Genomic DNA, 26,204 nt, shown 5'->3' on the forward strand with positions numbered 1-26,204 from the left:
CTTTTATATACACTTCGCTCTTTGCTTGATATTTTTTTCTTATTTTCATTTTCGGCAGGTACCTGCTGGTGCATTATCTGTAGATTTAGGAAAAGCGCATGCAGTTTAGATCTAAGTTTTTTGTTGCAGGTACTTTAAGCCTTGAGATTTCCTTTAGCATTCTGCACGGTCATTAATAATTTATATACCACGACGAATTTACGCATCCAGATTAACGAATATCTGTCCATTTTATTCCGATGAAACGTGGATTACGTCAAGGCTGTAGTTTTTCAATGACACTGTTTGCACTCGCGTTAGATCTTTTACTCAGAAAGTTGGCCACCCTGCACCAACCTGGACCTTCTCAATTCTTGAGTCAAAATTTATTTGCATATGCGGACGAACTCACAATCACCGGCGTGGATCCTGTTCTTATAACGCCAGTTTTTGAAGTGTTGCAGCTTTTCGCACTTTGTTCCGGGTTACAGTATAATGTACAGAAAACTAACATATTACAGTTCAATGGTTGTCATTTACCTGCTAACGAGCCTGGGGTGCCGTGTGTACCTCACGTCACTTCGTTGAAGATTCTAGGTATCCCGTTTACGTCACAACCTACTCCTCTGTTCGAGGAGCTTTGGTCCCCATTGTTGCTACAGATTCACCAGCTTTTGTTTTCCCAACGTTTCCGTCGCCTTCATTAAATTCATCATATCCACTGTACATTCACTCTGACTGTAAGCATATATTGTAATGATAGAGTACTTTGTATACTATGTTCAAGTTTCAATGACGAATTCAAGCATTTCTGCGTCAGCGTATATCTTCAAAATGTAACATTAATTCTGATTTGTTATTCAGAAGATGCAAGAAAAAATGAGTTTACAGTATCCAAGGCAATGATCAAATTGCCAAAACTGCAACATAATAGTTATTAATATACATATTGCTTTCGTCAAATTTGGTTGTTTACTATGAGACTGTATTCTGAGCGAGTAATTCAATATTAATTCTTGATTTGAACAACATACACCGTCTTTCTTAAAAAGTAGTCTTGCAAAAATAAGAATTTGTTGCTAAATGGGGGATAAAATTGATTAGAAGTTATACAAGGTACAGATTACAAATGGGTAATAAAATGAAACTTTTAAGCTCAATGTGGCACGTCGCTCCATGAAAAATACGGCCAGCTACGTATCGAGTCATAGTTTGAAAATCTGTTACAGCAAGAACTTTGAGTAGATCAAGTACAACGAGAAAATATAATAATAACTAGAATATATGTATTTTTATTATTATCACAGATAATCTGCCGTTATTGGCAGATGTCTTGTAAGGCGAGTAGTTTCCCTGCATCATAATCCTGGGCTAACTTCTTCGTCTTGACATACGGATTTTCTGTTTTAATATTTCCATCAACTGTAGCCTGTTTTGTCCCTTACTTTTCTCCCTTTTACCGTAACGTTCCTCATGGTAAGCCTCAGTCAGACGTTTCTCAGTCAACGCCTAAACCAGTTTCTCTTCTTTTTTTAAAAAATTCCATCTGAAGTATTTTATTTTTCTATCACACCATTCCTAACAGTTCCCTTTTCCTTTTCTTTCGATTCAGTCAAAGTTCTCCATTGTTCACCACATTATCATTTCGAAAACACAAGTCTCTTCTTTGTTTGTTCCAATGACAGAAAGAGAACTAAGATAATAGTAAGGTAGGTAAATTCAATGCTGTCTGGATTACCACAAGACGTTATCCAATACCTAGATATGTTTCTGCTGAGATAAACCCTAAGCTATAGACCTCAGTTATAAAATGATATTTTAAAGAGAACTTTTTTCTTTTAGGCGAAGTTCAGACGAGGTTGAATGGGTAGAAGATATCTTCGAACGAACACCTGCAATGTCTACTTTCGCTTTAGGATTAGTGATTTCTGACTATAAAAAAAGGCAAACAACTATTGGATCTAAGACTATTACTATTTGGGCAAAGAAAGGAAATATAACTCAATATGACACACGTCTTTCTACGGCAACCATAATATTTCAGTACTACGAAAATGCTTTGGACATTCCCTACCCGTTAAGTAAACTGGATTTATTTATCATTGATAATGAACATTTTGCTTCAGCTTCCATTAATTCATGGGGAGTAACAGTGGTGAGGTAAGATTTTTAAATTTGAATCGAAACATTTTGTAAGATTTTTTTTTAAAATTTCAAATCAACACATTAATTTGCAACTCATTTCTTATGCTATAAGTGTTAAACAAACTTGCTTAGTACGTCAAATGGTAAGTTGATAATGTCAATTATTGAGGGAATGTTATATCTAATCCTGCCTGTGGACCTATCTGCAAATCTGACAGAAACAGAAAAATAAATCTTATATTAATAACTTGTGTTACAGTTTCAACACTGTCATTGCGGAAACTCTAACTCAAGATAATACAGGTTTTTTTAGAACTAACGAATTTAATTTATTCCTAGATTTCCTAACTAAAGTCTGATTTTCATGTAGTTTTGCTGTAAGCGATTAAGGAAGAATGGGATTTTTTTTGGAAAATCTACTGGTTTAAATTAATCCTGGATAATAGAGGCAACACCTCCAGAAAAACAGTAAATATCCATAAGTATTCCTTACAATTGGAATAGACTTTTAAATTTCAAAGGCGGTATTAAAGGATAAAATCAAAATTACAGACACATATAAACATTAAGAAAATATTAAATTGTATTAACATTAATGAAAAGAACAAAACACAAAAAGCTGACCTTCATTGTAATACTCCATTTCCGTTCCTCTTGGGCCCGAATATTCGTCTCAGGATCTTGTTCTCAAATACTTTTAGTCTATGTTCTTCTCTCAAAGTATACGGCCATGTTTCGCAACCTCTGAGCACAACAGGCATAATTATTGTTTTATATATTTTAAACTACCAATTCATCACATAATTCGCGACGACAGAAGATTTTCAACTGAACAACACGAACTCCCTGATTTTAATCGACATTTAATTTCTTCGAGAATATGTTTTTAGTCTGTTAATATTGATCCTAGATATTTGATATTACCCATTTCTTCGAAAGTGTTAATTGATATTTTGTCGCGTTCATAATTTGCAGTATTACGATTCCGACGAACTTTTATATAGTAACCCTACAAGATGCTACAATAGTTTAAATTTTATGACGAGGTGTAGCTCGTCATTTTGTGATTTTGCACCGGAGGCCATGACGAGCTAGACTCGTCATTTCAATGCAAGGGGTTAATAATGTGAGCTATTTACCAAATGCGTGGCGATAAATATACCTAAATTTTGTTTCCTATATACAAGCATGAATTCTCTTCTATTTATATGTAACAGTGTGCCTATTATTTATTTGTAACGGTTGTCACTTTTACTTATATGTATCATACATCAAGTTTGTTACGTTCATTTAAGCGTCACATTGTGCTCAGTTTATACGTAACATGAGACCTTCCATTTATAAGTAACAGTATTACATACATTTTATATGTAAAAAAATTGCGATATTTTAACGCTTATTTCAGCGTCACAGAGTTTTCTCTGCATTTAGTTCTAAATCCATGTTCCTGCAGGCGTTTAATAAGGCCTCTGCATTTATTTCTATTATTGTCCTATCATGTCCTATTATAGGTACATCACCAGCATTTGCTATAACCTGGTGAACCGCATTCACCTCTAGGCTCTGGTTGCTGTTTGAGTTTACTTATAGCGTACCCAAGAACAAAGTTGAATAAGGATGGCGACAACGCATATTTTAGTTTCATGCCATTTTAGACGTGAAACAGCTCGTCGACAAGAATTTTCTACTCGGACTTTACTTTGTGAGTCATTTAAACATATCTTAATTAATCTAACTAAATTTTTCGGTATTCCAAATACTGTATGAATGTTATTCAATGTTTCCCTCCTAACCGAAACATAGGCCTTCCTAAAATCAATAAATATTTGATGTGCTATGGTATTGTATTACCGTTTCTTTTCGAGTATTTGTCGAATGGCAAAAATCTGATCGATGGTTGATCCATTTCGCGTAAATCCACACTGCGAACACCCTCCCCTTGTATCCGAGGATGCCTACCGTCCATCCCTACTAATCGAATATAAATATATTAACTTTAGAAATGCTAAATGTACAACGAAAAGCGAAGTAAGAGATTATAATTTTTTTAAAGCTGACTTTGATAAACTGTACCGCGAAATATCACAAACAAATTGGGAACCTATCACAGGTAGTTTGACTGTGGACGGCTCTGTGGATTGTTTCTATAATATACTCTATTCTATTTTTGACCGGTGCATTCCGAAAAAAAGAGCTAAATTCAATTATCCTATTTGGTTTTCAAGTGACATAATTAGATTAATTAAGAGCAAATCATATCACCATAAGAAATGGAAGCAGGGTTCTTGGGACGCACTGTATCACTACAACAAATTTAAAGAATTGAGAGCTCTTTCGAAAAAAGAAATTTCCAAGGCATACAATGCATACTTAAACAACTGTGAGGCCAATATTATAAGCAATCCTAAGACTTTCTGGACATATGTTAAGAATAAAAAGAGTAATTCGGGAAGTAATTTGTTTCACTATAACGATCAAACTTTGAGTGACGATGCTGCTATTGCAAATGCATTTATGGCAAATTTTCAAGTAACACACAATAAATCAAGTTATAATCTTATTCCTATGGAGCAATACAATAATTCGGAAATTCTGGACAAATTAAATATTAACTTTATAGACATCGAAGATGTTGAGAATGCTATTAAAAAACTTAAGCCACGGTCATCTTGTGGGCCGGATAAAATACCACCGTACATCATTAAAGGCTGCTCAGAAATACTGAAACATCCCCTACAGGCTATTTTTAACAAGTCAATAGCTTCTTCTACGTTTCCTATGAAATGGAAGATTGGTGACGTCTGTCCCATTCCCAAGACAGGTTGTTCTACTGACCAAATAAAAAATTATCGACCGGTAACACTGCTATCTGCCCCATCTAAGGTATTTGAAAAAATTATATATATGAAAAAATTTACTCACATGTACGGTCAGTAATATCTCCCTTTCAACATGGTTTCATGCCAAAGAGGTCAACTGTAACTAATCTCTCAGAACTTACACATTTTATAGCTAATCAAGTTGATAAAAAGGAACAAGTAGACGTAATTTATACAGATTTCTCCAAGGCGTTCGACGTAATTAATCACGATATACTTCTAAGCAAACTTGTGACATTCAATTTTTCACGAAACCTTCAACAATTTATAGCGTCCTATCTTTGCCAACGCAAACATCGCGTTCGATACAAAAATATTCTAACTGAGGAATATGTCGTAGACTCTGGTGTGACTCAGGGATCGAACTTAGGACCTCTATTATTTATATTATTTGTTAATGATTTACCACCTGTAATAACATCCTCCCACAAACTATTGTTTGCTGACGATTTAAAAATCTATCGTAGTATCTCCACGGAGTTAGACACTATTTCTTTGCAAAGCGATATAAATTCTATTTTCCAATGGTGTGAATCAAACAAATTGCTGTTAAATATGAAAAAATGTAAAGTAGTATCATACACCAGGAAAATGAACTATGTCCGCAATGTGTATACTATTAATCAAACACCAATTGAAATAGTGGATTATATAACTTATCTTGGAGTCACTCTGCAGTCAAACCTATCATTTGATATTCATGTCAACAGAGTAGTTGGTGAGGCCTTTAGGAACCTTGGCTTTGTGATGAGATTAGGAAGTGATTTTTCTAACACCGATGTCCTCAAAACATTATACATTGCCTATGTAAGGTCTAAGGTGGAATATGCAGCGATAATATGGGGTTCTGATAGTAAGAGATATACAAGTAAAATCGAAAACATTCAAAATAAATTTGTGCGCTTTTTAACATATAAAGAAACAGGGATATATCCGAAATTTGAGAAGTATGAAGATCTTCGAAGCAAATATTCATTACAATCACTTGAAAGCAGGAGGACTCACTTCATTTTATCTTTCTTACATAAAATAATACATAGTACAGTAGATTCAGAATATTTACTATCAGAAATCAAACTTCACGTCCCACATAGAACAACCAGACCTCATAATAGCATATTCCATCTCTCAGCGCAAAGGACTAATGCATTGGATTTATCGCCTGTCAGAAAAATGTGTTTATTGTATAATAAGGTGTCAGAAAAGCACCCAGAGATAGACATTTTTAGCTATAGACAGAATTTTACTCTAAATAAATAAGGTGTAGATCATGTTATATGTATTTTAAAGTATTTTGCAATCGTATTATTTTGTTATCATGTGTGTATTTTAAATTATATTATCATGATGGAAAACTGTAATTAGGCATCCGCCTGTTGTTTTCTGAAATAAATAAATAAATAAATAATCTCCAATAATTTCACCTGCATATGAGGTCAGTCTTGCTGAAAGAATGCATGAGAAGATTCTATAGAAAGTTGAAAAGAGAAATGCCTCGATAATTATTACAATCAGTTTTGTTGCCTTTCTTGGAAATTGGAACAATGATTGATTCTTTCCACTCTTGTGGCAATTACTTTTTGTTCCAGATAAAGAGAATGAGTTCCTGTATCTTGTTCCATAATTTTTCCCTCCAGCTAAAATTAACTCAGGCCGAATTTCATCTACACCTGGAGATGTGTATTTCTTTAACTTCTTTATAGCGATTCCTACTTTTGTTTGGTTAGACCCTGGTTTATACAGTTCTGCTGTGTGCATGTTCCTTTACCCACGAATTTTAGTTTCTTATGTGTTAAGCAAATCGTTAAAGAAATATTTCCATCTATTCAAGATGCTATCTGTATCAGTGAAAATGTTCCGTCGCCTTTCTTTAATATAAGCGCGAGGTCGATAGCTTTTCTTAAAATTGTTGATGCCTTTATACATGTCCCGAGTGTTTTTAAAATGTGTATTGTTATAGAAGATTTTCCCTCATATCTATTCCGTCCATCAATACAAAACTTGGTATACAGATTTCCAACCCCTAGGGCCGTGATGGTTCAGTGGTAGAGCGTGAGCGTTCATCTCTGGTGCCTGAGGTCCCGAGTTCGATCCCAGTCCCGAGTTCGATCCCAGTCCCCGCCAAGTGAGCTTCGTAGTTGACAAACACCGTGTGCGTGTGTTTCCTCGGAGTTCTCCCGTTTCCTTCCACTTTCTTCATTCCACCATTTCATTCATTTCTCATCATCACAGTCTCCTTTACCCTAGACGGCATAACCGTGGGACGTAAAACTTAAAGATTTCAATTCATTTTCATTTCCAATCCCTATGGTATTTTTAGAGATACATTAGGATAGTGTACTTTTATCCTGTACCACTCCAGAGGGGTTCAAAGTTGATGGTAGGAATTTCTGGAGGAAACTTTCCAGACATTCTCCCAATTTTCCCTGTTCAAGTACATTATGGGCTTCAATACATAGCACCTCCGGAAAGCTTGTTCCATGCTGAAGAGAATGAACTATAAACCATGACTTTCCAATGAACGCTGTTGATGCAATAGCTATTTCACTGCGAGTCCACAATTTTCTTTATACTAACAGGATCAATGGTCCCCAGGAACTTACTCAGTTGTCCATGGCACGCAATTTTTTTGTGCATGAACATCCTTGTTTATGTTAACCGAATGGACTAGGCTTGATTAGGAAGTCCCCTCAACACGTTCGTGTCCTTTCCTTGCCAGTTAAGTAACATATTGTCTTATAAACACTCATAATAGAATATATTTAAATTATTCATCTCTGTTTCTACCTATTATAAACTGAATTGTTTTTTTTAAATAACAAATAAGAATATAGACTTTGTAAGCTTTAATTATGTATGTTCTCACTATATTTATTTATGAAAATAAAAAATATATGAATTTCTAAATTTATTATGTCTTTTCAGTCAGTATACTGAAACAGATGATGAGTTGCAAGATTTACTATGGTTTGCTATTGGTTATCAATGGTTTGGAACGTTGCTGACCCCAAGAAGGGTTGATGATTTTAATCTAAATGAAGCACTTATTCGTTTGGAAGGAACTTTTCAAGAGCCACAGGTAAAGTCATGTGTATTATTTAGTATAAAGTTAACCGATCTTGTATTTTCCAAAACATTTTTGTAATTCCTTCCTTTGTGTATTTTCTTCATTTGTTTGATAATACACCTAATAATAGTAATGTTAATAATTATTATTGTTATTATGAGAATCTCTCTACTTATTAACGGTGCATCCTCCATAAAACAACTTTCATTCGAAATAGACATAGAGAAACAACGCATAATCTTATAATATTAAAAATGTGCTTAGTATTAAAATAGCATCTAATATAATAATTACGAGTTGCAACCAGAAAATAAGTTCCGAAGTTATTCCAGAATAGCACCAGCGCTCAGAGCGGGACACGCTTATGCAGGGGTGGAGGAAGAGCACTTAACTATAACCTGTCGCGAATGCAGTTGTGTGGAGTCATGGTGAAAAAACTATGGCACAGTAAACACGACTGCGCACATTCAGCCTCCTGTTGACTGAAAGGTAGAGATCATTATCCAGCGAGAACAGTTTAGCAAGTTGTGTGTAAAATGGATTCCAAAACAAGTGATCACAAGAAGAAGCATGTAGCGTCCGCTTTGAACATCCTGCTTCGACACCACTATGAAGAATACCTCTTCCTCGATCACACTGTCGCTGAAAACAAAAGATGAGTGTCCTACGTGATGTCAGAAAACTAGCAACAGTCTATGTACTGACAGTTCCTGAAGCTATTTCTGGCAGGACAACATTTCGATAGTGCAACTGAATTACAGACGGCTGTAACATCCTGGATCCAGTCCTTGGCCAAATATTTTTTTTTTGCCGCGGTGGCTCAATGGTAGAGCGTTCACCTCTTGTGCTTGGGGTCCCTTGTTCGATCCCAGCTCACGCCACTTGAACTTTGTGGTGGACAAACACCGTGTGCGTGGGTTTTCTCGGGTTCTCCTGTTTCCTCTCAGTTTCTTCATTCTACCATTTCATTCATTTCTCATCATCACCGTCTGATTTAGCATAGCCGGCATAATCGTTGGATGTAAAACTAAAGATTTCATTTCATTTTGAAAGAATTCTTTGGCACAACCGTACAGAAGATAGTACCACGTTGAGACAAATGCCTGGTCAAAGATCTTGCACATGTTAAACACTAACTACACAATAGTAAAATTATTTTTTGTGATGTTCGTTTTCTATTTTAGAGTACATTGGAACTCACTCTCTGGATATACGTCATATTTTCTAGGGAAAAGTAATCATCTGCCACTGTTACATTGTATGTATGTATTTAAATGTTCAAGCATTTTCTTGTCACTTGTGGATTTTATTCGGACTATATAGTAGAGCTTACTTCTTAAATTATCCCTCTCATACCAAATCTTTTAATTCGCGTTATTCTCGTTTTTCGTAATATTATAAGTACGCCTATTTCAAGATCTACTTAATTAGCATTCTCATTGGTATCTTCAAAGGAATAAAAATATCAATTTTATGATACACTGTATAAGTATTTCCAAGAAGACGTTAATGGTGGCAATATATAATTATACTCAGGAAGAACACTAGAAAAAGTAAGACCCATTAATTTAATGGTTAAAATAATAATAATACGCTGATGTACAAAACTTAAACACAAACTATAAAGAAACCTAAGACCTGAATATATCTGGTTCTATGAGTGTTGGTTGGGGTTAGAAATACAATACATAAGGTAACATTATTGCCATTGTATTCATGGAGTATCTAGTGCAGAACAGAGTGTCAAACATGATGAAAACGAAAAGCATACATATTCAATATCGAAACTTATTTTCTGAATACACCAAAGAAGAGTACAGTAGAGTATTCACGTAGAGACATTAGTATAGAATATGCCCTCCTCGAACAGAAATACATGACCGACATCGACGTGCCATATGGAAACAAGATTATCAAGCAGTTCCTGTTAGATGGCCTGCCACTCCTCCTTGACAGTCCATCAAAGGTCTGGAAGAGTACTGGGTGGAGGCATACGCTCGGCAACACGTCTCACTAGAGCATCCCAAGCATGCTGTGTGAGATTGAGATCCGGGGAGTACGTGGCCACTTTAGTCTATGAATATCCATTCCCTCAAGGAGGGTGCCCACGGCAGGTGTACGATGTGGAAGAGTATTGTCATCCATGAAACGAAACTGCACCAACACCTCCGCGTAACAAACGAACATGACGGAGAAGGACGTCATTACAATATCTGGCGCCAGTTAGAGTTTCTCCTTCTAGAAACTGCAGCTCACTACGTTCGTCCATCATTATGCCGGCCCAGACCGTGATTCCACCGACTGGTTTATTTATTTCCACAATGTTCCCTTGGTGGCACTGAGTGCCGCATTCACGCCAGATATACTGCCGTAAACAAACGCAGCTTTCATCAGAAAACATCACTCGACCCCAGTCCTCGTCCGATCAGGTAATGTACTCTCGACACCATCGCAGACGAGCCTGTTTGTGACGCAATGTTAATGGTACACATTTCACTGATTTACGAACATGTTCTACCGTGCGTAATCGCTTAGTTACAGTTTGGCGCGATACAGTTGTCCCTGTGCTGGCATGAAATTGAGTAATCTGTTGCCGAGCACAAGTGCGGCGGTTTCGTTTCGCACTCAATACCAAATAACGGTCTCCTCCAGGGGTGGTGCATCGTGGACGACCACCTCCGACACGTCTAGGACTATTTCCGGTCATCGTGTACCTCGATCACACCCTTGACACTATGCTGTACTGAATTTCCAATTCTCGTATCACAATGGTTACTGTCCGCCCTTCTTCCAATTTCCCAACAATTTGACCACACTCAAATTCATTCAAATGTTGTCTTTGTGCCACACTATCAATTGCACGGTTACTTACTGTTTCCACGTCCTTCAGAAAACAGCTGTAACCGGTTGCCCTCTCACCATGTACACGCACACCAATTGCACTAACTATCCACACAGACTACAGCTCAACTCGCATATGTCATTCGTGAGAAGACTAGATGGTTCTGCTATTACTCTTCTACGAGTATGACATTGTTTTGGTTGTAAGCATCATAATGGGTACATTTGTGGGAAACCACATCCTGGCTAAGTTTTGGACATCAGTGTAAAATTTTAGTCAATCCGTTGTATCAGCAAAACAAAATGCCGTAGTTTGTACACAAACGGTGTATACATTATACAAGGAACGTTTTAAAAGTAAGTCCCGTTTGACGATATCTAACAAGGAAAGTACTTGGGCTCGAACGGATGAATACGAACAAAAAGGAGAGCATATGTAATGTGAGCACCCTGGAAGCAAACAGTGATGTCCGTTTTTCTGCAAGATCTTGTAAACGTTCGCAAGGGCAGGACAAAGTAGAGCACGTGCCATAACTACAGGGCGTTATGAAGTGGGATCTTGGGCTATTTTTGCGCAGAAGGGTGGGGTGTATTGAAAAATCGGCGAACATGTATCCCATTATTTTTAGGGGCACACATTTTGAATATAAAAAAGTTGTGTTCCAGATAGTAGATTAAATATACGACTTGATTCGGAATTAATTGCAACATATATGATTTTGGTGTCAAATTATGGAGAACGGCGTGGAAAGTAATATATTCATAATCCGCCATCCAAATGTTTGGGGAAAAGCCGACATCTTGGATTTTTGGCGGAGAGGGATTTTTAAAAATATTTTATTTCTCAGCTTCTAATTGTTGGATCGTAACGTGTTATACCTCATTTAAAAGCGCATGAATTATACACTTAGATTATGTATAACAAATGTAGGAAGAAAAGGACGACGAAAGTGGAAAAAATTGAAATTCGGCAACAAATTGTACAGTAATCAGAGCTGGCAATACTGTGATTATGGCTACGAGAGGTTCAAAAATATTGAAAGTTATTTGACACATAATTTTCTCAAACCTATAAAAAGAATGGTTGATTTACTTGAAATACTTAGGAAAGTTTTCGTTTGTTGATTCTTCAATTGTAATAATATTGTCATTATTGTTTCCATGACTTCGAAACGAATAAAGACTAGTTTTCATTTATTTCATTCAATCATATCCAAATATTGTTTATTTCTCTTGCATATTTAGGGCACAAATATTACATGATCGGCAAAATATCGTTAGAATTTACTTATCTTGTTAACGATATTAAGCTATTACTATTAGAAAAAATAATGTTTAAAACAATTACTAATAACACCTCTATGGAGGAACGAATTTAAGACCAACATAGATTGGAATATTCAATTTAAATGAGTAAACATTACCATAAGAAATATAGAAAAATAGACATATATACGAGATCACATAATCTCATCTTCGTCGTCGCAAGTCCAAGAAATATTGTCGCGATTTTCACAGGTGATTCCCATGCAATGACCACAAACAGATGTGCACTAAAGTCCACAATTTTTGCATGAAGACTTAAGTTTCACAGTTTCCACGGCAGTTACAATGAATTATCTTCAAGATGTAATGAGCAGGTTTCTTATCTGTCATAATTGGAACAAACATTCCAACTTTCCTCAATTGTCATCCCCATTCTTCTGGTCGTAGCTGAGAAGTAAGATCTTTCCACTTCATAATTTGAAAATAAGTTCTCAATGGGTAATATTTCAGTGCAGAAAGAGTAGGAGGGAGACATTCCGGGCGAAGAAATCCACTTGATATGCAAACTTTGCTTTGTAACTTCCTCACTCTTATAGCAAGCAAAGATTCGTTTTTCAAACATTAGTACAATCTTGCAGTTATTTGTTCTCCAGCTTCAATAATTTCTTCTTTAGACGCAGTTTCGTCGTTGAAAATAGGACTAGCTTGTCGAAAGACGTCATCCCTTTTAGCAAGATGTAGCTCCACAAGTTTCCCAATACCAAAGAATCGAGATGTTGTATCGCAACCAAGAAATGCGTGACTAAGCAGAAGATTTTCAGTGATGTCGCCAAGATCTGACTTAGTAGATTTTATATCCCAAATTTTTTGTCCACTTTTCAGGAAGAACGAGCGAGAATCTTTAAGTGACTGGGACAGAAGAAGTGCAAGCAAATCAGTATCATTCCCAACAACACACGTGTCTTCAATTTGCGCATTCTTTACTGCTGTTTTTATAATAAGTATATCTGCATTGTCCTCTGAATACAAAACTTGAAATCCAGCAGCACTAAGTTCTAATCCTAAACCTTCAACAAATCTCTTCTTATTATTGAAGTTTCTCAGAAACACGTTCTTTTTCATTGAAAGTTTCACTTCTGGTGAAATATGGACGTCAGGAGAGCTCAAGCCTTTGGTTCGCTTCAGATGTGTGCAATCCTTTATTGAAGGACCAGCAACGTATCCATCAAAAATAATAATGGCATTTTTGAATTGTGTTTCAAGGTATAAAGTATACGAATGAAAGATTGATTCAAAAGAATCGTTGACTATCCATTTTATTTGGTGGAGCAACCACCCACCATCGATTACATATTTGAATTCTACGAGATTTGGTTCGTTTGCTGGTGGCATAGGCTTTTTCCACAAAGCGCTAGCTAAGGAAGCTTTGTTTGTTGGTCGAAACATTTCCTCATCTTTAAACAAACTTAAAGGAACCGAACACAGCTCGTATTCCATGACATCTTCCAAGTTCATGCCTGCTTTCGTGGCAACTACTGCTAACCTCTGGAATAGCTGATTGTGCTCCATCCTGAAAGAGCCTTTATCAGTGTGTATCATGTTTTAGTAAGATATTGTAATAACCTTGTCTGTTTTCACAAATGTGAAAGTATCTGAAAAATTTCCACTCATTTTTAGAAGAATCCTCTGGCCTACGTTTCTAGCCTCGCTAACGTTGACACAATCAGGAGCGGTTACTCCGTTTGTTATATTAAATAACTCTTTTTCTGTGTGGAATGGTTGCCATGATGACAACAAATCAATAACTTTTTTGTATTATATGCATCTCCTTCCATACGCCTCTGAGACATATGTTTATGTTGCTCTCTTGTACTGTACGATAATCCCGTGAGATCCTGCACTGAGGAATTTACTTGAGAGCATGCAGGCATTGATAGTACCCATACAACTCGTTGATTTTCCGTCATTCCACGCCCATGGGTTAAACCTTCTACGCTTTTCAAAGTTCTCATAAGTGTCTATTCAATAACCAAATCACCTGCGAGTCCTGCCCAAAATCGGTCACACCTTCGTACAACAAATTTACCTGGGGATCCTAATTTACCAATTTGTACCATACGGGTGTTTCATGGTACATTGCGTTATAACTCTCCTATTCGAGCTTTTTTATCGTTTTTTTTTTGTTTTTGTTTTTCAAGTCCAGAGGCATTGTAGAAGACCTTACGTATGGTTTCACCCTTCCTGCGTCGAGACATATAGGTGATGACGTCATAATTCTAAAATATATATTTTCTTTTATTAAGCCTATGTTCATTAATTTTTGGCGGGCTTATTTTTGCACGTAAAGGATTGAATATTTGCACAAACATTCAGTCTACCGAGTAGTATTTAACAGAATTTTTGTCAGATTTCTGCGTTAAAACAGGGGGGTCCAGAGGGGCTAAAAGTTGAAAAAAGGGACATTTAGACCAAAAAATCCGTATTCGGGATTTCCCCGCCTTAGATACGTGATGGAGACATGTGAATGGTACCGCCTGAAAGGCAGTTCTATTCTGAAGAGAATGATTGGCAGATTATAGTCCTAGGGTAAATAGAGATGGTTTGCAAAGGTTGAGAAAACCAGCGAATATTTTCTAAGCCGAAAGAACATTTGACCCGAACGGAATTCAGCTACGATGACGAGGTGAAGGATTAGGTTAAGTGCTTTTTGAAACACATGGCGGCGATCTCACATGACATGATACACAAAAACTGTTACAGCTCCTACAAAATTGATTCTATCAAAGTGGTAAATATGCAGAAATATAGGTAAGTGTACAAAGTTTAAAATGACGTAAACGTTATTGAAAATAAATGTTTCTTCATAATTCTAAAAAAAATTACTGTGGGATTATCTTTATAAATTGTGTTCGAAGAATTGGTCTCTCAGGCGGAAAACTTTTAAGGCATGGTTATACAAAAGCTTGTCTCCTCATACGACAAATGTTTCAGCATCAACTGAAAACTACGATGAAACCAAACACAAGATATACATATAGAATCTTTTAAATTCATCCCTCAAAATTTGTGTACTCGCCTACCTTTCTCTGTCACATAACTGAAAGGGTATAGTCCTAAGAGAAACCTAACCAACCTTCGATTGGTATCGCTCGCTCATTTACTTTTTTCCGGGTGGAGGGGCGATCGGTATATCAATCAGTTTTCTTGAGAGTATTAGGTTCCTCTTTTGAGCACTACTTGCTTTCAACAAACTAAAGTAGACAATTAGATATTATATTTGGATTGTTCACATTATTCTATATTATAAAATTGAAAGTGACTATGTTTGTGACTCTTAATCTCTTGAACCGCCCGACCGATCTCGATCAAATTTCCAACGTAGATGCGGCTCTGGCCTGGGAGTGTTTTTAGCTATTTACTTTGACAGTAGAACTTAGGGGAGGGGGACGTAGAAAAATGAATAAAACTTGTTACCTCTTGAAAAACCAGATCGATCTTGATCAAATTTTCAATATAGATGAGGTTTGGGACTGGCATGATTTTTATTTCACTTTGAGGAGCAATGTAGGGGAGGGGCGGAGGGGAAGATATAAAAAATCAATAAATATAAAAATAAAAGTGAATATGTTCGTGAATTAATTACTTTTGAACCACCCGATCGATCTCAATCAAATTTTCAACATATACTAGCTGAGCCTGCTCTCTCTACACAGCACATCATTCGCATATGAGCATAAATCTCCTTCTCATTCCTCACAACATATGTACATGTCTCTGTACAGGCACAAGTGAAAGACCTCTTAATAAAAGAAATCGGCAAGTTGTATCATAAAGGGGAGATTTTTTCGATTATTTTTTCTCAACATCTCGCACCGTTTGCAAGATTTGAGCCTACTTCCGGTTGGAGATTGTAATTCATGTATGACCAGTGTTTTCTTTCTTCTTGCATGCAGTACGTAATAAACAAATACATAACATATACAATTAATATAATGTCAGTTATATATGGTGTTCATTGGGCAAAACACTCAAAAGATAAAGATTTATCTTAAGACTCGACAAATGGTTATCCTTCCTTTTTCACTATTATTTGGCCATGGAACAAACGCCTGAGACATATACAATCCCAATATACAACATTGTGGTGTTGGAATGTATAACGCATAGGATATGATGCTTTAGTTTTTTTTTAAATTTCAACGCTTCTAGCGTACCCTATAAAAATGTAATAAAGAAATAATGGCCATGTTTTTTTTAAATATTCAATTAGAACTGGACAATCTACGAAAAATTTCCAATCGATCAGTGAAAACGTCGTCTTTCTAGAGCCTGTAGTTATCGAGATCTCATTGTCGAAAGGATTGGCCACAAACATATAAATATAGTTTAAAAGAACTCGGAAGATGGAAGCACAACTCACATGTGTTGATTTTAGAGAAGGCTTATTACAATACAGAGGCTTTGAACAATAATTTTAAAATTATCATAAACTTTATGAAAAAGATATAGTTAACTAATTTAGACTATTTAAAGTACAAATACTTAAAATGTTTGTCTCTGTTAAACGTGAAATCACACATAACCGTAAGTGAAAGATTTGAAACCTCAAGTTATAGGTTGGAGCTCAGGCGCTTTTATTCATCATATGAACTGAACCAAGGAGCCTAACCTCTCTTGTGTCTGTTAATGTGCTAGCTAGGACCAAGTGTTGCATACGCATTTGTGAGCACAGCACACATACAACACTTAGAGGGTTGACGGAAGTTTACACTTTCGGAGGGCAAACTTGCTTTTTGAATCTCATTCACCATCTTTTCATTCATTTTCACATTCATTTGGGCTTCGGCCCTAGGATACTTCATTGCGATGGCGGACTCTGGCAATACTAACGGACAAGCGGTTCTTGGTGGACATACGGGATTACCAGCTTCTCTTCCTACAACTACAAACACTTCGCGTGTTCAAGTTGCACCCACTGGAACAACCAATCGCACCCGACATTTTTCTTGGGGAAGTCAACCCGTAGCAAGCACATCTAAAGAGAGACATCAATCTACTGAGTCTACTCAGTCTGCTAAGAGATTTCGTGGCGGATCTTTATTTTCTAACATCCAACCAATGGACACTGGATCGTCACCTTCAGAATCATTATCCGAAACTCTCAACATAAATCCGGATCCCGTTTACAATTTTCTACTGACTGACTTTGACCCGAAATACACACATCCAAAGATGATCTTTCTCCAGATCATTAAATACGTTCCACGTGTAAATGTAGAACAAATAGTGCACACTAGAAACGGATACATTATAAAATCAAAAGATCCAAATTTTGGAACCTATTTACGTAACAAGGCATCTTATGAAATCTTCGGGAAAAACGCAAAATTAACCAAAAAGTCTGATTCTAGGCCTAAACAACCACCTCCACCTAAAAAATTGCCAATGTTATCTGTGGTTATTCGTGGTGTTCTTCCAGAGTTTACGGACGACGAAGTGCGCGAAGAGCTTATTCAAGACGGTATTAACATTGACAAATGCATACGCATTAAGAACAATAATGGGCCAACATATATGATACGTGTTTTGTCCCAAAACCAGCAGGCTATCGATCATCTTCTGGCACACGGTGCGCCTATTTATAAGAAAATTCATAGGGTAGAGCCTTCTAAAACTCCTGGGCCAGTGCCTCTGCGGTGTGAGAGATGTCAGACCTACAACGCTCACTTCACAAACAGTTGTCCAAATCAACCGCGATGCGGATATTGTGGCAACCCCCATGAAACAAGGTTGTGCCAAAATCAACAACAACCTCCAAACTGTTCCACATGTGGAGAGATGTACCCCACATACAGCTACCGCTGCAAGGCAAAGCCCCCGGCAGAACCTACTCGCCCGGAGTTTACTGCACCCATTCGAAGTTCTGATAAAACTATTCCTCCAGCTCAATCTATTCTGCACCCACTCAGTATCGAAGATTTTCTTCGTTACTTCACTATAGTGCTTCAGAACGTGCTGCCATTTCAACGCGATCATATCCTTCGCACCATAACTGCCACTGCAAAGTCTTTCTTTAACATCAATATGCATGGTTCATATTCAAGACAGTATGCTCACTTTCAAATCGCGCCTCTTGAAACCACCGTTTAAAGCCATAGCCTTTCTGATCCTAATTATGAATTTATTGTTTATTAATATTCGATCTTTCCAACAACATAAACTTCTATTCGAACATCTCTTACTAGAAGAACAAATTGATATTTTTGCTATCAATGAAACTGCACTCAAACCCAATGTCACAGCTCGCATCAAGGGTTATCTCCTTCACCGACATGACTATATAGGACCTGCCGCCAGAGCTCAAAGTGGAGTTGCAGTGGGTTTCTCACCTAAATTACCATTCCGACAATATCATCCACAGGCTTTTGACAATCATCCAGAACATCTTCTATTGTCCGTTTATTATCCCTCCATTGTTCTCAACGTTGCTACAATCTATATCCGGCCGAGGCACCCAATACCATTTGATTTTTTCAATTACATTGCTCATAATTTTCGAAATATCATCATTATGGCTGATATCAATATTCACAGTCGTAGCGACCGAGAAAAACAACAATTTATCAACTACGTAACTCAACAGCTAAGTCTACATATTCATGCCTTACCTAGTCATACCAGACCAAGTAGCCAAACAACACCCGATGTTGTAATTACGTCACTTAATCTGGTCGGCGATTGCAATATAAAGGTACTTGATACAATAGGCAGCGATCATTGCCCAGTGAAACTAACGCTCAATAAAGGCCGTTACTGCAACACTACTTCGGTTTTCCGTACCGTCAAACGTTACGATAAAGCTGATTGGAATAAGTATAGGACAACTATTGAAAAAGACATTAATGATCTTACAGCACCAACTAATGAATCTGAATTGTATAATACTATCTCGCGACTTACAGATACCTTAACTTCTAATGCTGAAGCGTCTATTCCTATAGACAAAATTTGTCCCCACCGACCAAAGTTACCGCCTCAATATCTGGCCATTGTGAAACGTGCACGGCAGCACATTCGAGAATACCATCGTACTGGAAACGGAGCACATCTTCATTGCTATAGACAATGGCAACGAGCAGTACAAAACTACCTAATTGCATATAAACGAAGGCATTGGGTTAGTGTTTGCAATAAGTTGCGAGACGAAGCACATCCTACCCGCTATTGGAAGAAATTTTATCAATTAACGGGAAAGGATACTGTTACAACCTATCCGCTCCATCTCAATAGTGTTCCACTACTCTCGGACACAGATAAAGCAAATGCTTTTGCTGATCAACTACAAGCAGTATTCACTCCAATTGAGTCTCCATGCCAGAGCGAACGTGTTGATATTTCCAGTGTATCTTCTCTACAACCCTCTGTAACACACAAAATAGACTTAAATCATCCTCTTACCAGACCAATTACTGCTACAGAATTACATTCCGCTCTCCGACGAAAACGCAACACAGCTCCAGGAATAGATGACGTCTCTTATAGGATGCTGAAAGAATCGCCGCCTCTCTTTATTTCTTTATTAATATCTATTTATAATTTCATTCTCAGCACTGGATATTATCCGTTACATTGAAAAGTCTCAAAGGTGTGCATGTTTCACAAACCAAACAAGCCCATCCATGATGTTAGTTCTTACAGGCCTATTCAGTTAACTTCTGTCTTCAGCAAGCTGTTTGAAAAGATTCTCGTCAACAGACTACATATTCATCTTAAAGAACACGATCTGTTACCAACACATCAAGCAGGTTTCAGGCCAAACTTTTCTATTAGTGACCAACTTTGCTACGCCTAACCACGGTTATCACCAATCAATATAATAAAGCTCTTCCATCATGTCTAGTCCTTATGGACTTAGAAAAAGCTTTTGATAAGGTATGGCACTATGGCTTGCTGCGCAAACTACAATCACTCCGATTACCCACTTGCTACATTCGTCTCATTTACTCTTTTTTAAGTAATCGAATAGCGTATGTTTCAATAGGAAATGTCCTATCTAGACCTATTTTTCCGCACACAGGCGTACCTCAGGGGTCTGCACTTAGTCCATTATTATATATCTTATATGCCTCAGATATGCCTCGACCACCACCTAATGTTTATATTTTCCAATATGCTGACGACACAGCATTTTTATCGCTCGGGAAAACTATGCTTCAGATCAGCAGAAGCCTACAACTGGCACTCGAGAATTTTCTTATCTGGTGCAGGAAATGGAAATTAACTGTCAATTCAGAGAAAACACAAGCCATTGTTTTCCTTCTACCTAAACGTCGAACTAAAGTACGCCGAAATCCAGCTAATCTTTCTATATCAGTTGACGGGCATTTTCTTCGACCAAGCGCCTCCGCTACGTATCTTGGTGTGGTATTCGATACCAAACTCACCTGGAAGCCTCACTTTCAAAAACTGGCGCAAAAAGCATCAATTAGATTAAATCTTCTACGCCGCCTTACGGACACAACTTGGGGACTAAGTGCGGATGTCTTACTAAAGACATACAAGGTTTTTCTCCGACCTCTTCTCACCTTTGGTCACATTGCCTGGTGTCACGCTTCATCTAAACTCTACAAGAAGTTAGCAGTTATGGAACGCCATGTTATTCGTCTGGCATATCGGATTCGACTACCATATCCAAACTACATGACCTACGAACACATAGACTTTCCAGCCATTTTCGATCATCTTGCTACACTCCGGTCAAGATACATTCAGTCACGCATTACCAATGCTCATCCACTCTATCTGGACACTTTAAGACTTGATACCATTACAGATGCTCCATCTCGATACCAGCACTCACCCCTCAATATACTCACCACACTCTATGTTAAGACAACAAACTTGGACGCCGCAGAGACAGCCATATTTGACATTTACGTCGTCAGAGATCATCTACCTCATATTTTTAAATCTTAGCACATGTTCTTCACTCATCACTAACATTGGGCTATCATTACGTCTTACATCAGTCTCGAGTCGCCCCGAGACAGAAGATATAACCATCATGTGTCTCAACTAATGTTCCCAATGTATATTTGCACCATTAGTATGACATCTTGCACTACCTTATATATATTGTTTTGTTTTCAAGACTAATTTTACGTAGAGTTTTCTTCTTTTCTCAATTTATTGTTTTTTGCATTACACTTAGACCATCTATTGTACCTGTATTAGCAACACTAATACGTATTGAAACCTATGCCAAAGAGAGGGCGTAACCCTCTAATGGCTTGGATTAGTCTGTTTGATACGAAGCCAAGTATGATTATATAAACAAAAATAGATGATTAAAGAAATTTCCTAAACCTAATCCCTTCCCTTAAAAAAAACGCTTTTATTTGACATCTTTACCTTTGAGCAAAACCCAGCCTCTCTTATAGCTGTTAATCTGTTAGTGAGGATCAGGTGTAGCATACGCACTTGTGAGCACAACAGACATACACTATTTAGGGGATTGACGAAAGTTGACACTTTCGGAGGGTCGCTTGTATTTTTGGGATTTCATCATTATCATTCGTCATTATTGTTTTCACTTCATTTCTCACTCTAGTTAAATCACACGGATAGGTAGTGCTGGTCCTTGAACCAATGCACAAGAATCTACCCCACGTCTCCTGGCTCTTATCCAGTAGACCGTGACAATGTGTCTCGCTCCGGTCGTGGAAGGCACCTCTCATGGGGTAGTCAAACCAGTTCGAGAATAACTAGACCCAGAGAAAGTACTGATTCTGGTGACTCTGCACACTCCAGTAAACGGCCTCGCGATAGATCTCGGTCTCCTGTTCTGACTATCAACTTGGACTCTGAAATGGACACTGCTTCTGCTTCATCTTCTAATTTCTACAACACCAAAGAACCAATCTTTTCATTTCTACTTACTGGTTTCGACACAAAATACACCCATCCTAAGATGGTGTTTCTACAAATCATCAAGTACCTACCACCAGCCAGCATGGAAAATATCGTTAAAACTCGGAATGGATTTATCATTCGTTCTAAGGACCCGAATTTCGGTACAATACTCCGAAATAAAGCATCTTATGACATCTTTGGTAAAACTGCGAAACTAACAAAACAAACTGATAGGAAAACAAAACAACCACCACCCCCTCGGAAACCACCAATGTTTTCTGTCATCAGAGGAGTGATACCCGAAATAAGCGATGACGAGGTTCTTGAGGAACTCAAACAAGAGGGAAACGACGTTAACAAGTGCATTCGCATTAAAAATAACAATGGCCCCACATACATGGTTCGCGTTCTATCTCAAAATCAAACTTCGTTAGATTATCTATTAACACATGGAGCTCCTATCTATAAGAAACTCCATCGTGTTGAACCTTCCAAGACAACAGGGCCTCTACCAATCCGGTGTGAGAAATGTCAAACTTATAATTCTCACTTTACACACCAATGTCCAAACACATCTAAATGCGGGTACTGTAGTGGACCTCATGAAACAAAAGCTTGTAAAAATCAGCAGCAACCACCAACTTGCTCTGCATGTAACGAAAATCATCCAACCTATAGTTATCGCTGTAAGAGTAAACCACAAGCAAAACCTGAACGTCCAGGACTCACAGTACCAGTACAGAGTTTTGACAAATCCACACCACCTACACAGTCTCTCGCTCAGCCTCTCACAGTCGAAGATCTCCTTCGTTCCATCACCATAGTACTCCAAAATATTTTTCCATTCCAACGCGAGCACATTCTTCGGGTTGCCATTTAAACAGCAAAATCTTTGTTCAATTTAAACTTTACAGCTACATATTCAGGCAATTTTGTCCACTTCCACATTGCACCTCTAGAAACAGCAGTCTAAAACCAACATGGCTATGTATATAATGGCTTTGACTTTGCTCTTTGTTAACATCAGATCATTTCATCAACACAAAGTACTTCTCGAGCCACTTTTGCTAGAAGAAAAGTTGATATTGTAGCTCTGAATGAGACAGCTTTAAAACCAGGCATTTCTGCGCGACTTACCGGCTATCAACTTCAACGTTGTGATTACCATGATGCACATGTGCGCGCTCAAAGAGGAGTATTGATTGGCTTTTCACCAAAACTTCCTTATCGGCAATACAATCCTCCTGCATTTGCACATCTACCTGAACATATTTTCTTCCCTATTTATTATCCTTCTCTCACAGTTAATGTACCCACCATCTATATCCGCCCTGGTAATCCAATACCGTTCTCGTTTTTGGATTATATAGCCCATAATTTTAAAAATATAATCATCATGGCTGACATAAATATTCATAGCAGAAGTGCCAGAGAAAAATAAGCTTTAAGGAATTTATTTCCACTACTTTACAACTTTACATTCACAGTCTTCCGGCTCCCACTCGACCAGCCAGTCAAATATCCCCGGATGTAGTAATCACTTCCTTGTCGATTGCAAATAACTGTGAGCTGCAGGTTCTTGATACGATTGGAAGTGATCATTGTCCAATCAAACTGTCCATTAAAAAGGGTCGCCCATCTATACAACAGCTCGAACCTCATATTATTCACCGTTATGATAAAGCCGACTGGCCTCAATTCCGGCAGTTTGTTCATAATCAGATCTCCACTCTTAATCCACCAACTTCTGAACAAGAAATGTATTCCACAGTCAATCACATCACAGACATCTTACATGCCAGTGCTCAACAAACCATCCCTGAGGAAAACGTTTATCCTTCTAAACCTCAATTGCCTCTACAATATCTTTCTTTAATACAAAAATCACAGCAACATTTCCGAGAATACAAACAAACCGGAAACGAGGAGTGTCTTCGTTATCACCAGAGATGACATCGCACAGTAACTAATTATTTCATAGCCTATAAACGCCGAATTTGGATCAGTGCTTGTAATAAACTAAATGACGAAGCATCTCCAAGTCGGTATTGGAAATCTTTCCACAGGCTCACAGGCAGAAGTACCAAAATTTCGTATACTTTGTTAGACAATGGTGTCCCTCCCTTTACTGACCTACATAAGGCCAACGCTTTTGCAACAGAATTACAGTCAGTTTTCATGCCTAGGATATCACCTCATTCTCATGACCATATAGACTTGGCTACTATTCCCGCTATACAACCATCACTTTCACACATAATTGATGCTGAAGATCCTCTTACATCGCCAATCATTACACAACAACTCCAAGAACTCCAACGTACACTTTAGAAGAAACGCAACACCGCGCCAGGCATTGATCGAATTTCCTATCGGCTACTAAAAGAGGCTCCGCTTTCTTTACTGACGTTACTTGTTGCAGTCTACAACTTTCTTCTCCGCACCGGTTTTTACCCACTGGATTGGAAGATTTCCAAAATATGCATGTTTCTCAAACCTCATAAACCGGTAGGTGATGTAAATTCTTATCGCCCTATACAACTCACAACAGTCTTTAGTAAACTGTTTGAAAAAATCCTGATACAGAGGCTTCATCTCCATATCCAAGAACATAATTTATACCGATCGTCCAGCCAGCATTTTCATCAAACAGGTTTTAGGCCAGCATTTTCATTTAATGACCAATTACTTCGTCTGTCAACACTGATCACCAATCAGTTTAACAAAGGCCTTGCATCTTGCCTTGTCTTAATGGATCTCGAAAAAGCTTTCGACAAAGTTTGGCACTACGGGCTCATTCGAAAGTTGCAGAAGCTAAACCTTCCGACCAGTTATTTATGTTTCATATATACCTTTTTAACTAATCGGATCGGATATGTCTACATTGGATCTGCTGTCTCCCACCCTATTTTCCCCTATTCTGGTGTTCCACAGGGTTCTGCGCTCAGTGCACTCCTCTATATACTGTACGCCTCCGGTGCACCTCAACCCATGCAGAATGTGTACTTATTCCAATACGCTGACGACACAGCCTTTCTAGCTCTGGGCAAGACCATGCATCAGATCAGCACACGTTTGCAGTCAACTCTCAATCATTTTATGCAATGGTGCAACACATGGCGATTAAGTTTAAACGCCGCCAAAACGCAAGCACTGGTCTTTCTACCTCCTAAACGCCGCTCGAAAGTTCATCGTAATCCACGGAACCTTAACGTTACTCTACAAGACCATCAACTTCGGCCAACTCCTACGGTTACATATCTCGGGGTAGTTTTTGACTCTAAATTAACTTGGAAAGCTCATCTAGAGAAAATAACGCAAAAGGCTAATTTACGACTCAATCTTTTACGGCGTCTCACAGGAACCACTTGGGGATTACACGCACCTCTCTTAATTAATACATATAAAATGTTCCTCAGGCCCATTTTAACTTTTGGCCATATTGCTTGGTGCAATGCTCCAACAAATTTCTACGACCGACTATCCATACTAGAACGACATGCCATTAGAACTGCGTAAAGTTACCATCGCATAAAGTTACCATATCCGAACTTTCTGACTTATGAACACATCAACTTTCCTCACCTTATCAATCACCTTGCCGACATTCGTTTGAAATACACTGGAATACCTCTCGCCTCCCAGTCTCTCATCCATTACTTCTTGATACTTTACAAGCTGATGCCGAAACTGACGCACCGTATAAATATTTGCATACAGGGTTAAACGTTCTTATCACGTTATATATAAAAAGCGCACATCCTACAGCTGAAGAACACGACATCTTTCATATATATCATATACCCGATCATCTTCCTCATTTATTCCATTTTAGTACAATGTCTCAGTTCAATACTAACTTTGGGCTTTTCCCTTGTTGCCATCAGTCTCGAGTCGCCCCAAGACAGAAGAACTAAATTGCATTTGTTTATCTAACACTGTTTGTGACTGTGGCGTGTAAGCACTGCATTTCATTTTACATCATCATGTTTATTTCATAAAGCACAACACACTGCTTCTATACCAGTTCTCTTTATACTTGCACTATTTAGATTTGTATTTTGTTTTCTTGTATCCATATTTATATTTATTCACTCACCTGATATTTTTTTGTT

The 26,204-nt window shown here is 37.8% G+C and overlaps 1 protein-coding gene across 2 annotated transcripts in view; it reads left to right on the top strand.

The window, feature by feature from the left end:
- Positions 1–26,204, top strand: part of LOC145662522 (aminopeptidase N-like) — a 154,247-nt gene that overhangs the window by 34,426 nt on the left and 93,617 nt on the right. For both annotated transcript variants that reach the window (XM_081728181.1, XM_081728182.1), the window contains exons 4-5: positions 1,822–2,139; positions 7,929–8,082. In XM_081728181.1, the coding sequence (XP_081584307.1) occupies positions 1,822–2,139; positions 7,929–8,082 (472 nt within the window). The remainder of the gene's footprint in view (positions 1–1,821; positions 2,140–7,928; positions 8,083–26,204) is intronic.

This window comes from Thermobia domestica, chromosome 10 (genome assembly GCF_964235325.1).
Source record: "Thermobia domestica chromosome 10, izTheDome1.hap1.1, whole genome shotgun sequence".
NCBI classification, from domain to species: domain Eukaryota; kingdom Metazoa; phylum Arthropoda; class Insecta; order Zygentoma; family Lepismatidae; genus Thermobia; species Thermobia domestica.